At 43.0% G+C, this 16,982-nt stretch overlaps 1 protein-coding gene across 1 annotated transcript in view; it reads left to right on the top strand.

Annotated features, from left to right (window-relative positions):
- The window catches only part of fibcd1b (fibrinogen C domain containing 1b), a gene marked incomplete at both ends in the record, with an annotated part of 187,136 nt that overhangs the window by 55,074 nt on the left and 115,080 nt on the right, over window positions 1–16,982 (top strand). Inside the window, one exon of the mRNA XM_080755994.1 lies at window positions 11,495–11,974. Coding sequence (XP_080612120.1) covers window positions 11,495–11,974 — 480 coding nt within the window. The remainder of the gene's footprint in view (window positions 1–11,494; window positions 11,975–16,982) is intronic.

Raw genomic sequence — 16,982 nt, 5'->3', positions numbered from 1 at the left:
CACCTTCCATAATGATTATATCTGCTTTCAGTATTTATTTATGGTGTATTGTCTCTATTATTAAGGTTATTGTAGCAGTCAATTTATATTGGGGGGCGGGGCAGGGGTCCCGAGACATTGCCAAAGCATTTCCGGGGGTACCCAGCTAAAAACGTTGAGAACCCCTGCAGTATAGAGGCCCATGTCCAAAAGTAACTTTTCAGGATTCAAATAAAAAAACAGCAAAGTAGCAGAACGGCAAGATCAAAACATCGTGCGGATCTTCTACTTGTGATGCTTTTGTACGATCAAGTAGCCTAGATCATTAATTTATGAAAAAAACACAAACACAAAAAGTATACAGTATGGCGATAAGAGGGTTCTGCCCAACAACAACCCTATATTTATTTCGAGCAACACTGTCTGTCTGACGGGGTATAAATGGTAAACGGAGATCACAAAACATTTTCAGGTGGGAGATATAGGGACACAAAACATTTGGAAGAAAGCCCAAATAAGCAACTACACTTTAGAAACAACCCGTAACTGTCAATTAATATTTACAAGAAACTTTCCAGAAAAGAAAACAAGCCCAAAGTCTCTTATAACAAGCAGACTTATAGCAACGCTGACAGTCAGTGCTACAGAACGTTAGTTGATAAGATACCATGGCAATTACATTTTTACAACTCCCATTAGCAGAGAACCAACGAATAAATCTTTAATACCCGTATACAGCCGTGGATGTCGGGAAAAGGGAGTATTTACTGCCCCCCCCCCCCGGGGGCCGGGGGTGAGGGGAGCATTACTTCACTTTTACTGCTTCACCCACTGCTCAAAGGGTTGAGCAGATAGGGGTTAAAAGGAGCACTTTGTTGGGACGCCGCTGGCTGAGGCGCATATATCACATAATGTGAGACACTGGTTCGATTCCCGAGTCCGGCGACCTTTGCTGCTTGTCCCTGTCTCTCTCCGCGTTTCCTGTATCTCTCGACTGTGTACTATCAAGGCTGAAAAGCCCCAAAAATGGCCGCACTTCACTTCTTTAAACAAACACGTAGACAAACATTAACACAGGCTTCATGGTTCTATTATAGGATTATTTAATTTGCATGTGCTCAATTGTGAAGATGTATATATAGTTACTCATATACACAAATACATCAGTCACTTGACACAAATGTGTCAAAAAGTCCATAGACTTGATCACACACATGACATCACACAAATTAACACACAACGCCAGATGTTGGAGGGGCTAGCGCCCTGCAAAAGGGGGCACTCCTGTCCAGTTGAGTGCATGTTGAGTTTATATTGAATTTGAACTATCCTCTTTTCATACTCTCCCCGTGACTCACGAAAGGAGATCTCAGTCCTTTCCAGACTACACTGCACTTATAGATTCCTTATCACAGTGGTTCTCAAAGCGAGGCCATGCATGGGGTCTTTGAAGGGATTCCAGGGGATCCCCAACCAAATTGATAGATAGAACTGAATGGGACCCCTATAGGTCTTTATCTCAGAGAGTGAATACAAATGAACCCCGACGATGAAGATTTGCAGCGTAGAGGAGGAAGAAAGCTTTGGAGGATTACTGTGATCTCTCCCTCCTTGGTTTCTGTTTTGTGTAAAGCATAAAAAAAACTGTTGTCCTCAAAATCCTGCCTTCAATTGCTGTGATTAGCCACGAGACACGTGGCCCAGCGGGTGGTCATCGCGCCAGCAGGCGTTCACTCTCCCAGCGGGCGTTCACTCACCCAGTGGGTGGTCACTCTCCCAGTGGGTGGTCACTTTCCCAGTGGGTGGTCACTCACCCAGCATCTTGCTCGGTATAGCCTCTCTCAGCCCAGTTCATCATTGATTGATTGAATACTGTATTAGTCGAAGATGTAAACGGAACGGACAATTGGACATACAGTAACAGGATAACACAAAAATGTACTGGAGACAAATACACAGCTATTATTTACAGATGAGAAAAAAGGGAAACAGCAGACTTGTACTGCACATACGCAGTTACAAAAAAGCTAAAAAGCTTTACAAAACAAAAAACAAAAAAACAAAACTAGTTGCCAAAAGCCAAAGTGAACAAATGTCTCTTCAGTGCAGACTTGAAAGTGTTCAATGTGGGAGTCTGGCGGATCTCCAAGTGTCGAAGTGTCCTTGAGCAAGACACTGACTGAACCCCTAATTGCTCCTGATGTGCTGGTCGGTGCCCTGCATGGTTTCCGCCGCCATCGGTGTATGAATGGGTAAATGTAATGCAATCTATGTAAAGCGCCTTGGATATATAGGCGCTATATAAATGCACCAATTACCATTTACTGTAGCTTAAGTTCAGTGGTGGAAAGTAACGTAAAGTACATTTGCTGCAAGTGCTGCACTTAAGTAAAATTTTGAGGTATGTCTACTTATTTGCTGGAATATGCATTTTTATAGTCAAGGCAGGATTTCAGAGAATGTGCTTATTTACAGCACTTTTTTTTTCAGACATATCCTTTTTCGGGCCATTTCTTTTTAGAAGCCAGTGTTGCAGATACTTTACTGGATGACACCATGCAAGGCATTCCACGTGTTGGTGGCACAATAGTATCATCGTACCTCAATGTTCCATTCTTTGGTTTGTGGCAGTTGAATATACTGTAGCTTGTTGTTCACAAAGAAATCTGTATGGGAAGTGGGAACAGAATGCAGAGAAAACGTTCTGAGAACCACTGCTATAGAAGGCATTTGTATATCGGCCCCTGCAGGTTTTAATGGGTTGAAGATGTTTACTGTGCTCGCCTCCCTTAAAATATAAGTGATTCAGATTCTGAAGTGCCCCTTCTAAGTATGCCGCTCAAGGACACTTCAACACATAGACAGGGTGAGCCGAGGGGTCGAACCTGGGACTTTCTGATTACCACTCTACTCCAGCCCCCCAAGCTGAGCGGGACAATGAAAACTATTATTCTTTTCCCGCTACTTCGGGGATTTGCCATGAAATCGCTGTCAGCTCTGTTTCATGAACACTAAAGGATAATGTTCAATAGTGGAACGGCGTTATGTAACGCCTCGGAGCACAACTCTTGAATAGTACATCCGTCGGTATTCAAATGATGGCTTATTTGTTATAAGCAGATTATGATGCAGTCTTCTTCATAGGCTAACCTTTCACGAGGTTTATACCAGTGTGAAAGTACCCGCAGAGTTATCCCCTGAAGCTACTGCATGCAGTGGTCCGGCAGGGACCCCCAGGCTGTCCTTGGGGGAGGGGGTTCCAGGGGGTCCCCAGCTAAATGTGTTAGTACAGCATCACAATTATTTGAACCACTTCATCCATTTGCAGGTTGGCTATTCAAAAATCACACCCATGTGAAGTGAGGGGCGTTAATATATTAAAGTCTATATCATGTTGATTAGGTGATGTAATGGGGATGTAAAACAAACGGTGCAAACACAACTCGAGTAGCCACACCCTTGTCTCTGGTCCCACGTGGAAGAGGCCAGGGGGCAGGTGTTAATTATGTGCTCGGCAGATTGCTCAGGCTCTTCATTGTCAATGCGTTTACAAAGACAAACATTAAACCTGTGTATAGGAGGGGCGGGCGCCCCTCAAAAATAGCAGATCTAGGGCTCTATTTTTATCCCTAAACTTATTTGCCTTTTTTTTTTTTTTACTATTTTGAACAACATTTTTGAATAGTTCAAATAGCCAATCTACAAGCTCACTACGTGTCGATGTAGATCGGCTATTTGAACTACCGGTATTCAAAAATGTTTTTAAAAATTGTAAAAGAAAACAAAAAGGCAAAGACGTTTAGGGATAAGGGGTTTAGCATGGACGACAATAGAGCTCCTAATCTTCTTTTCTGACTCCCAAGACGGCAAACGGGTGACTTCTTGTAACGGCAATGTGCCTCTCGCGGCTCATGTCCGCTGTAGACGGCGCGCTTCCGTCTTCTTTTTTTTCTCCTTTTTTTTCTTCAGACCATCACCCTTTTTCATCTTGAAAACAGCACTTCTCCAGACCCCTCTTTGAGAACCACTGCTCTATATAGACAAATAAACAAATGCATGCTGCACACAGAAAACAAGACAGCACACACTATCTGCTGAGTGTGCACAAATATTCTGCCGCCTGCACCCCACCACATGTAGTAAGCCTGTAGTCTAAATTTAGCCTGTTTATTGAGCATATTCAAGCATTATTAATGTATCACTATGTTATGTATGACACGTCAGAAGAAGCTGCTATAATGATTCCAACACAATACATAAAGGAGAAGACGGCTTTGAAAGAAATCCTTTTATTATTCCCTTTGAAGCCAATAAAAGTGATAATGATTGTTTACTGTATGGTTGGCATATATTTTATTTATTAAAGCTTCTTTTATGTTGCATCCAATACCCAAAGCAGCCACGGCTACAGGAATTGTAGCCACACATACTGTGTAGCTATACTGTATGTATTGTGGGGCGGCGGTTGCTCAGGGGTAGAGTGGCCGGATTGATGGTAACCACAAGGTTGCCAGTTTGAACCCGGGCTCCCCCATAGTTAGTGTCGAAGTGTCCTTGAGCAAGACTCTGACTGAACCCCTAATTGCTCCTGATGTGCTGGTCGGTACCCTGCATGGTTTTCGCCGCCATCGGTGTATGAATGGGTAAATGTAATGCAATCTATGTAAAGCGCCTTGGATATATAGGCGCTATATAAATGCACCATTTACCATTTACTGTAGCTTAAGTTCAGTGGTGGGAAGTAAAGTAAAGTAAAGTAGGCCTACTTATTTGCTGGAATATGCATGTCCAATTTTTTATACTATTATATTGTACATCTGATTGATTGATTATTAGTACAGTTCAATACAAGGTCTGCTGAGAGAAGTAAAAACCCAAGAAAGCACTATAAGGCTTGTTTCCATTGAGGTCCTCCATTTTCAATTCATCAGAATATTTAATGAAATGTAGTGTAGTGGAGTAGAAGTAAAAGTATTGGAAATTGGAATGAGAGAGAGAGAGAGAGAGAGAGAGAGAGAGAGAGAGAGAGAGAGAGAGACATTTGCAGATTGACTCGGGGGGCCTTCAAATTAAATTAAAACCCACTGTATGTCTACATTCCTCCAATCCGTTCGCTCTGTCTTCTTTGTCTTGTTAGGGCCGGTGTCTCTCTATGTGAGTGTGCATCGCCACGCCATCATAAATCTTGTCCATATTAAGTCAACGATCACAATATATATAGGCCCAGACGTGAATATATACTGTAGTCTAAAGGAAAAGCAGATGACTCTCTTCCCCGCTCTCCGGGGAGAGGCCATTATACACATTGTAGGGACATAATGTGTACACAACACACACACACACACACACACACACACACACACACACACACACACACACACACACACACACACAGATGCTTTCTATACAACGCTGAATATTATGCACACACTGCACACCCCCACGGGCAAACACGCCCACAGTCACACACTCAAAATGCAATCATTCAACCGGCACTCGGCTCACCATAAAAACACCGCTTGACATGCAAGAAAGGGTTTTATGATGCAGTCGATGTCTACATATCAAGTGAGAGAAAAGGAGACAGGAAATCATACAGTATACAAGTCAGTGGTATTTTCACGTCAAGGACCCAGAAATTGATATTTATATTTGACTGCAGACCCTCCCATCTGAAAATGTTTAGTTCCATGCAGGGCCCCCCAGAAGAGAAGTCACAAAGTGTGTACCATTGTTTTATATAAGAAACATATGGATATAGTGGTTAAAATGATTGTGATGCTGTGTTTATTACTTTTGCTGCATGTGGACCCCCACGAGGACTAGCCTGGCTTGGCCATTGATCACACGTTATCTGCCAAGGATTTTATTTTATTTTGTATTTTTTGCACCGGCATATTTGTGTCTGGCCACTGCGAGGCTACATAAGGACCCTCAATCTGTTTTAGATTACTGGTATATGTGGTCTTTGCCTTGATGAGGTAATTTGATGGAAAGCATGTTTTTATTTTATGTGTACTAAATAAACTTGCATTACCTCGTTGATTAGTTGAATATGTGATTCATTTTCTGTTGACTAGGTTATTCATAGGGGGAGTTGTGGGGGAAAACATGTTAGCAATAGTTCCAGGAAGTGAGGTACCAGGAGGCAGGAACATCTATAAAAGTACAGGAAGTGAGGCTGGGGGGAGGGTTCCATTTTAGGAATCAAAATGAGTGTTGATTGTCAAAGAGACTCAGAATCACAAATTGATAAACCACAGAGTGTTTGGGTCGTAAAAGTCAGAGCTTTTACACAAAGGAAGGTTGGGTGAGGAATATATATATATTTTCCCCCTTTTTGAGCAATGCATTGCCTTTTGATACCTTTGTGGATATTTGATTTTGGAAAAAAGACGATCGTCACGATCTACACGTTTTGGATTACTTTTATGATAACTTTTTTACTCATTGGTCTGGCTGGCTGGCTGTACGTGCCTCTATGTTCTGGACTCATTTCACCACTGACGTACATAGAATCACTGTCACTGCAGTCTGCCCCCAAGGCTCTCTTCCTCTGGGCTCAATTGAAGGGTGTGTGCGTGTGTGTGCGCGCACACATGGTTTTGTCGGAGATAGTGGGAGTTTCTCTGAGGGAAGTATATGTGCTCTATAGAATGGCATTGGCTCTGGAGGTCAAGTCGGTCACTTTGCAATCAGAACGCTTCCTGTTTCGATCCCAGGCTCCTTCCGGGCTTGGTGTCGATGTGTCCTTGAGCAAGACACGTAATGAGGAACTTTAATAAGGTTTTTAATATCTTGGACCTGCATGCTGTATAAGATCCCCGGGGCTAATTTAATGGGCTATAGGGTGCATTTGGAAGTTGGAACCCATAGACAATAGAGGCTCCCGGACCTGACGTTGAGAATGGCCATCCCACAGTGCAGTGGTTCTCAACCTTTTCAGGTCGCGACCCGCCCCCAAATAATCACATTTGAACTAGGAATGACCCGATCTGCTGAAAGGTGTGCCTGCTTTTTTGTTTAACCCTTCTGGACGGGAACCCCTTTTGGGGTTCTGTACAGTATGTATATACAGTAGTAGTTTTAGAAGGCGTTTTTAGAATTGGCCTCAGTCCAAAATGGGTAACGGCCATGTGAACCGACTGGGTTTCTCACTGGCATTCCTTTATAGCAGTGGCTTTCAACCCTTTTCATATTTATTATTATTTATTCTGCATTTGAGCCACGGACCACCGTTTGATGACATTTAGCCCACGTGTACAAACAATAATTGGACTAAATCATTATGCTGCAATTTCGTTGATAAATAAATAAATACGAAACGAAACGAAAATGTAGTTAACAAAAATAAAGACTGAACTAAAATCCATTTCGTTCACTAACAAAGACTAGACTAAATATTTTTTATTTTATAATAGAACGCATGCTCGGCGGCGGCGCTCGCTCTGTTTACAAACAGAGGCAGCAGCACGCAGCCACACACAGTCACACACACACACACACACACACACACACACTAGAGTTGAATGGACTGCATGCTGTGCAGCTGTGCTCGCCTCAGAACAGGTACACATTACACAAGTTACTAAACTACGGAACGCAGGTTGGGCTGTCTGTCACCGAGTCATGGTTGAATTAAGTGTTTGCAACATGAAGCTTACGTTCGACAAGCGACAATAAAGGAATATAATGAGGCGTATTGGACAGCAAAGCACAGGGAACTGGATATGTTATAAACCCCAGGAATTGTGAAGAAATAGGCCCCAGCAACGTCTCGTCATAGAGAGCCCCCTCTCTGATCTCCGCCCGGTGAGTAGCAACACACATGAACGTGTGTGCGTGCGTGCATCCTAGTAGCAATAATAGTATTGTTAGCTTAGCATGTAGCAACACACATAATTACAGCGTGCGTGTGCGTGCGTGCGTGCGTGCATTTGGTCAGCAAACTACTGGCGACCCACGGCTGGGGGTCGGTCACTCGTTCTGCCTGTCTGTCTGAGTGAGTGAGTGAGCGAGCCAATTAAAACCAGAACCGTGCTGTATAGGGATTAAAATAGAAGCGGTGTGACGTCTGTGCACACTGTTGGGTGCAAACAGACACTCTTTCATATTGGCTAATAGACAAGTGCATGCAAATCACAGTCTATGATGCAAATACAGTACACACACACACATTAAAATACAGTACACACATTCAAATACAGTACACACACATTCAAATACAGTAACACACATTCATATTCAAATACAGTACACACACACATTATACAAATTCGGTACAATTACACGGGGCTTCAACCTTTTGTCACTCGCTGCTCACTTCTCATTCAGTTTTAATCTTCAAGCATTCTTTTTTCTGACTGTGAAATTAATTGCCGTGCATAATAATGGGGCCCTAAATGTTTCAAAGCTGCACAGATTCCAGCTATCTAATATTCATAGTTATTAACTAATGTGAGTCTAATGAAATATTGTTGCTGTCGGCTAGAATCCTTCTCTCCATATTTCAATGTTTTAATGCTCCCCCCCCCCCCCCCCTAAATGCATGCCCTACTTCGTTGTACAAGTACTGTCACGCAGAGTTAGAATCTCCATATTATAACTTTTTGTATTCTTTGTTTTCATAAATGAACGCTCTACTTGATTATCCCATTTAGACCTGACGTCGATTCTTAAAAAAAATGCTTTTTTGGGGTTTCTTAAAAACCTATGTTTCTATATCAGTGGTGCTCAATCTTTTTCATGCCAAGGACCCCCAGAATTATATGTATTTTGCCTATATCTGAAAATATGGTTGTTCCAGGGACCTCCCAGAAGCAAAGGCATGAGTTAAAACTGTTCACTGTGAAAGGATATAATATTCAAAGATTTGTGCCACATTTTCAAATAGCAGATATATGAGCTCGTAACGTGGCACTCGGTGCCGCGCTACGAGCTTGTAGATCTGCTATTTTTCAACAGCTGAAGTTTAAAAAGAATGGTTAAAAAAGTGGTTAAAAGCTTAAGGTGACGCAGATGAGTTCCCGTCCTAAATCGGTTATACTTCAGCAGCGTAACCAAAGCATCAAAAGTAGCATTTGATCCAACAAGCTCGAAACGCGACACGCTTCTATAGATCTGTTATACTTGTTATGCTATTTTGAAAATTGTGAATCCTGAAAAGTAACCGATTTGGACATGCAAGGTTTCCGACCCGACACACTGTATCTGTCATATCTCTGCATGGTGCCTACGAGGCGTTCTCTCCCCTCATCTTATTTTTATTTTATTCTTTTTATTTTTTTTCTCCCTCCATTCTCGCCCCTGCAGATATGAATGCTTGGACGGTTTTCGTGATGATGGAGCATAACAAGTGACAGATTTATTTCTTTTCAACTGACGCGCATATAGTCAGCGATGCACTGCAGTTTGCTTGTCCAACCCCGACCATGTCCCCCTAGAGTAGTGCGTCTGACAGCACACAGTCACATGTATGCTGTCAGACACAATAAAGCAGAGTGTGCATGAACCCTAGGCAACAAACCACAGGGTTTAACTAGCAGTGGTGGATATCATTATACTCAAATTTTTTGACGTGAGTAAAAAAATGCCTGAATTACATTTTATTCAATATAAAAGGTTGCATTGTGCCGCTTTTGGACATAGAGCATTAAAGGCTTTCAAAAACAGTTTATAAAAGCACTTTTGATTTAAATTAACTTTTTGAAGACAGACAGACAGAACAATAGCAGATCTATACAAGCTCATAGCGCTGCACCGAGTACTGCGCTACGAGCTTGTATACTGTAGATCTGCTATAAAAATCTTGAAAATGTGGCGCAAATCTTTGAATATATATTCGTTTATATACGTTTTTAACTCAAATATTTACTTCTGGTTGAGTCCCTGGAATGATGGGCCAATTACTGTACATATATTTATGGGGATCCTTGACATGAAAAGGTTTGAGAACGACTGACATAGAAACAGAAGACTGTCAGGACTAAATGGATTAAGACTCAGCCGTGGCTTCTGCGTTCGGTTAGGGTTAGTAATGTCGGATTATTGGGACGTCAGACTATCGTTTTATGCACTCCAGTTACACAATTATGCTAAAAGGATGACACAAAAAGCCCTTAATTGTTTCCATTGTGGTCCTGTGTTGTACCACGCACGCACACCCACACGCACGCACGCAACGCAGAGATGCTGCTCGTGCAATCTATCATAGCATGCATCATCCATTGGGAAACGGCAGCACGGTCCATTCATTTGGAGGAGGATGCAGGCAGAGAGACCAAGGTGTCGTTAATCATGTATATAGGTAGGCCATATCGCTGGCTCCTTTCCATTGATTCTCCCTCCTGGGCGTAAGCAGCAATATGAATATGACGCTGGATCATAAAGGCCTTTTTATAGCACATGTTTAATGACATTATGGCACTTATTAGATTTCTATCTCTCTCTCTCTGTTCTCTTTGGATCCATTTTGCTCATTCGTTTTCGATCCCGTTCTTCTAACATGCATGTTTTGTGGGTCTTACCGCACTAATTGTTCCCTCTATCTTTGTTGTTGTTGTTGTTGCTATTGCTGTCTGTCATTCTCCTCTCTCTCTCTCCGTCTGATGGGGTGAGCTTAGGCTGGCCTCCTGCACATCACCCTTCACTGCAGCATATGCTAATGGCAATGTGCCTGTTTAGATGGAAATGCCTTAATTATGCTTTACATTCAGTCGGCGTTTTGAGAGAGTGACATTTTGTTGCTGACGGATATGGATTTGTTTATAGACCAGGCGGGTATGTGTGTCCTTGGGGGTACTCGGAGCTAACTGCAGAGAGAATGAGAAAAGTGTTATTTTTCTGTTATATTTATTGATGGAACTTTGTGTGAACCGGCTGATCTGTAAAATGTTAAGCCAAATGATTTGACGGGCGCCATGGGATCTACGCCTTTCTTTCTTTAGCTGTGTCACATCATTGTCCATGGCGCTGTGTAGAAGAAAAAACACTGCGCACAATGGAGCTCTCGATTGTGCGTGTGTGCGTGTGTGTGTGCGTGTGTGTAGCGAGCACAATCACGACGGCCTGCTTGTTGCTCGATCAGCCTATCTGATTGGCTGATTGCACACGCCTCCCTACCTGCTCACTTGCCTCTGATTGAAAATGAATTGCTAGATAGTCAGTCACTTTGTATGATTGTGAAAAGCCCATGAGAGAAATTGGAAACATTACATTGATTCCGAGCACTTTTAGTCGAGATGTTTTACCAACATTTGTTTTTTGTGATGTTTTTCTCTATTCTACTAAAACAATTGTTCTCTCTCTCTCTCTCTCTCTCTCTCTCTCTCTCTCTCTCTCTCTCTCTTTCTCTCCTTTATCTTACAGTATTTAATTGTGTCTATTGTAATCTTTGTTCATTTTTGAAGTGCACTGTTGCACTCTGTATTTGTTTTTTATTCTGTAAAGCACTTTGAATTGCCTTGTGAATGAAAGGTGCTATATAATGTCTCTCTCTCTCTCTCTCTCTCTCCAGAGGATGAGCTGCAGTTACCTGCTGTGCACCATCCTGCTGTTCGTGGCGGTGCTGCTGGCGGTGACCGTGACGGGCACCATCCTCTTCATGAACCACTACCAGGCGCCGCGCATGTCCGACGGCCCGCCGCACGTCTCCACCAACCAGGACGAGGCCAACGCCCTGGTCACGGTGGAGCGCGGCGACGGCTCGCGCATCAACATCTTCATCGACCCCAACTGCCCCGACTACAACGGCAACTTCCTGCGCCTGGAGGGCGTGCAGACGTCGCTGCTGCACTCGCTGACCGACCACGACTCGGACCTGAAGTCGGTGAAGGGCCAGGACCGCGCGCTGCTGGTCAGCCTGGCCGAGGAGGTGGCCAAGCTGTCGGCGCACGCCGGCCAGCTGAAGATGGACTACGAGTCTCTGCGCCGCGGCCAGGGCAGCCTGGGGCAGGACCTCAACACCCTGCAGACGGAGCAGGGGCGCCTCATACAGGTGAGACTTCATCGCCATGCTGGCTTTAATTGGGGTGGACGTTTTTGTCAGAATGTGGAAAATGAGCCGACAATAATATTTTCCCAGAAGCACAAAGAGTCTGGGGTCTAGTCGGTCTCTCACTGCTGATTTTCTGATCGTCTGCACCTTTGTTAAATTGACAAACACGCGCACACACACAGACACACACACACACACACACACACACACACACACACACACACACACACACACACACACTCCTCTCTCTCTCTGTCGCTCTAATTAATTAGTCTCATGTCCTGCAGCTGTGTCTAGTTTCTCGCGGCGGATCCTGCCGGGAGCTGCCTATGCCATAGAAAGCATAGGTGGGTTCCAGTCTAGTATCATTATTATTCCGATGGTACGGCCCTGTCCCCAACCCTAACTGCACGCAAAGCCGCGTTGTCGGACTAATGTGCCTATCCTTGACGACCTTGCAGGCTTATTTTATATGGAAAGGCTAAAATGTAATGTAGACAGATCCTGTAGTTTTAACGTACATATTATATATATATTTATTTTATATTATACTGTTTAGACTTGATTTGATGTCTTACAGTACCTCATGTTAACCATTATTGCAATTTACGCTCTGGATTAAGCGTCTGCTAAATGTCTAAATTGGCACTTTGCTCTAACACAAGGTTACAGTGTCATCCCGTCCCGCCCCCAAAGCACAACCCAGTATGTCAGCAAAATGTATACACAATTATCCCAGTTGTAACAGAGGGGGACAATATGGAGATGCTCAGGCTCAGCCTTTGCATATCTCCAAAGGCATACAATGTGATAATGGGTGCGTGGTCTGAAATAAACAATAAACAGAAAAGCACTTATAATTAGCATGTACTCGAATATTAACTTAAATATCCACTAGATGCAATCACTAGCATGTACTATATACACAGTGTCACAAGCGGTAACAAATAAAAACCTGTCTAAATATTATGAAACACAAGACGAATAAACATCATCACCACAGTAATACAAAATGCACCATGAATATTACAAACATACTGCAAACAGTGGGAAGCTAAACAAACACTATAAGGCACCGTTCACACCGGAGAGACCGCGTCTCCTGTCTCTTCTGTGTGTCGCACGGCTTGCAATGCATTTTCAATGGGAGTCACGTGGTTTGACGAGACCACCTTGTTCCGTGGGGGGAGGAGGGCAGAAGACAGCCATGCAACGAGGTTGTGTCGTCGAACCATGTGACTCCCATTGGAAATGCATTGAGGCGGCCATGACACACAGAAGACACAGGACACAAGTGTGTCTTAATGATTCAACACTCTCTCTGGTAGGTGCCCTCAAAGACAGTTGGCTGATAAGACCCCCTCCTTCCTCTGCTGGAGCTGTAAAACACCCCTTCCGCCCAGCAAGGAAGTGGCTCACGTGCGAGCAGTAATGCACTCTGCTTTGGGCCCACACTTAGATCACATAACCCAACATATTTTACTCCAATTCTGAGTATCAATCCCGTCCATCCATAATTGGACTTGACAATTATTAACCCTACCCCTAACCGCAGGTGGAAGCCACAGGGTGAGTCTCTTAACCGCCATGTATGTCGGACTGATGAGACTAATGCGCAGTCACCCGCAGCCCAGACACAACACAAACAACCCCCAGTTACAGTTGACCATGACATTGGCAGTGTCACCCGTGCAATCAGTACAAAGGCGGAGGGGAAAAGTGACAGTGTCAGCAGTGATTGTACAATAGAGCAGGGGTTACGGTTTTTTGCCTGGGGACCCCCGGAAATGCTTTGGCCATGTCTCACTTTTTGCCCTTGGCTTATATTGATTAACAGTAGTTTGACAGGAAAGGAGGAGAGAGATGGGGGGGGGGGGTGCACGCAGAAAAGGTCCGTCGGGATTGGGACTCGAATCCGGACTATTCCCCGGACCGCTCGGCCAGCCGAAGTTATTATTATTTTTGTATTGGAATTCCCGTAGGGGAATCTTAGATGGCGTCATATAAGAACCGGTTCCAGAGACAAACCACCCCGGCGATTTCTTCCGTTGATGCTCCATATCCATACGAGTGAAATGGCATGACGATGACATTGTCGATGGAATGTGGCAGACCGAATGAGATGGGTATGAAATGTACATGTTCTTTCATGTGCTTTGAAGTGCGGTTCAACACGCAGCGTTCACATGGGACCATGAGATCGTTCAGCTAAACTTACCTTATAATTAGCAACAGTGCTCTATATACGAATGTAAAGACACGTCTTAGAGAGAGAGAGGGAGATGGAGCGAGAGAGTCAAAGTTATAGAAGAAAAAGTTGAGCCCACGTTTTCCTAGGGATTCTTTTCTCCTTCTGTGCTGGATCTAGGACATCGCCGTTGTCCGGTGGAGACCTTGTATATCCAAACTCGTTACGGAACGAACACATTCCGAAATAGTGAAAATAGTCGATCTACATTAAGCTAACGTACTGTATTATGGTCGCCAAAAAGTTGTCCTTCTTTAATATGTTAAAAAACTAAAACAAATGAAGTATGGAGATACAAGGTTTCTGCCCGGCAGCGGCAACATAATCCTGAGACGGGGGTAAAAGTAGACAGCTTTGGCCACACACTCCATTGCAGAGTTTCTCTGTTTCCCGTCCAACACACTAAAGGCCTCTGTCCATCAAACGAGGAGCTTCAAACATGAAGAGGGGCCGGGCAGAGGGGGGAACACTTAGAAACAGACACCAGAAGACATCTCTGTGAGATTCTTTAAGTCTGCTGAGAGCTGGCATTTTAGGGTTTAAGTCAGGAGAGAGTGTAAGGAATGAATAATTATATGTCTCCTCAGAGAGTGAGCGAGGGCCTGGACGACCGAAGTCTGCGCACTGTTTTTTTTCGTTCCTCCCCTTCACGTTGTGGCCCCAGCCATTTGTGCTAGACTAGTCTTTCAACTATTTGCTATACAACTCCTGCAACTGCAAAATGTACACATTATGGTTGACATCATGAGATCAAGATGTAGCTGTGACATAAAATTCCAATTGTCTGATAAGTGTTGCATTCCAAACTTTGCTCCGAGGAGCACACTCTATAGTTAGGGAATTGTGCTCTTAAATTTAAGGCCAACGATGGAATATAAATAAAGAATGAATATCAATATTAAGTAATTACTCACAACAGGCCACGCTAAGGTTTATATCAGCACTAAAGGGCGTTAGCTGGGATGTAATCAAGCTGTGACATAATCACAATTGTGAGTTATTGGTTTTGCAAAACGCTTAGACACATCCCAATTAGAGCTGTTTTTAATAACAATTGAATGACAAGAATGTCTTTCTTTCTTTCTTTCTTTACACCCCAATAACTGCCTTAAACCATTAAAACCAGGAAAGCATCTGTGTCATTTTAGATTTTAGGTTGGGTCCTTGGGTATTAAAAATAACAGACATACTGCAAAATGCATATATTATTTTTACATGAAAAAGTTTGCCCACCACTGATATATAGCAAGTTTCTATATACTATGTTGCTATTAGAAACATAGTAGGTTTTCCAGAAAACAGTTTAGATTGGTAGAATCAGCGGCAGGGTCTTAACGGGTTAATAAGCAATGCCGGTTGTTGTGCAACCTTCACCGTTGGATGTGATCTAAATGTCATCTCTATCTGTCTGTCTGTCATTTTGCCATTTGTCATACCTGCCATAGATGACTTTTCATTAACCCACACCTTTGGCATTGACTATTTAACCCATTTTGAGCGGGAACCCCTTTTGGTGGTTACATACATTATGTTATAATTTAGCTATTGAAAAATAGCAGATCTACAAGCTCATAGCGCGCCACTCGGTGGCGCGCTATGAGCTTGTAGATCTGCTCTTTTTCAATAGCTAAATCTTGAAGGTCTACTATTTTTGAAAAATCGTGAAAATGTGCCTCAAATCTTTGAATATATATTATTACAGAGTGAACATTTTAACTGAAATCTTTGCTTCTGGGGAGGCCCCTGGAACAACATATTTTCAGATGGGGGGGGGGGGGGGGGGGGGCAGAGGCATATTACATATATTTTTTGGGTTCCTTGACATGAAATGTATCACCACTGATACAGAAACATAAGGTTTTTCAGAAAACTGTCAAAGGATTTTGAAGACATTTTTATTTTTAATTTCGAGGTCAGGCCTAAATGGGTTAAACCACCATTCCTTCTCCTGAATTGACATGCAGCCCATTTAGTTTGATGAACTGTATTTGGTTCATTTCTTTTTTTTCGTTCCGTCTGCACCTCGGTGTCAACCTTCGAAGGTGATTTTATTTTATGTTCTTATTTTTTTCTCTCCCGGAGAAAACGAAATGCTCTATCAACTCCTCCATAGATATGCTTCCACGGAGGTCGGGGTTCACAGTGAATGATTTCATTGGGTTGTGGTTTTCACCTTGAGAAGCAGGTTTCTTCTCAGCCGTGAAGTGATATGTACCTTTTACAAAGACATTAAACCTGCCCATATAGCTATGCTAGATGGTTATTATAGCACACAATGAGATACAGTAGCATGCTTTGAAATACCCATTTCATACATGGATTTATTATAACCAGTGGTGGACACTGGACAGTAACTGAGAACATTTACTTGAGTACATTTTTAGTTTTTTAGTATTTCTGCAAGCACGCCGCCACATTTTAAACACAAATATAATACTTTTGACTCCCATACATTTCCAGGAAAGGACTCTTGGGACAGACACGTACACATATGTATCACAAATTAACCACTTTAAGCCTTTTTTCACTTGTACAGTTAGACTATAGTTTCGCTATTCACTAGTTTCACTATTTTCCGACCTCAGACCGCAGCCATCACAAACATACAGTATTGTACATACAAATTGTACAACCAATTAACCCACTTGTCAGGATATGATTTAGGACCCCGAAGTGGACGGAAACAGGTTGAAGGTTAAACAGAGTCTTAATTGTATATCAGCAGTTCACAGAAAATGAAGTCCAACAGCAAAGTCCATG

This window comes from Protomyctophum bolini (genome assembly GCF_963924005.1).
Source record: "Protomyctophum bolini genome assembly, chromosome: 22".
NCBI lineage: Eukaryota > Metazoa > Chordata > Actinopteri > Myctophiformes > Myctophidae > Protomyctophum > Protomyctophum bolini.
Note: the sequence above shows the minus strand (reverse complement) of the source record. Positions and strands in the feature narration are given on the sequence as shown.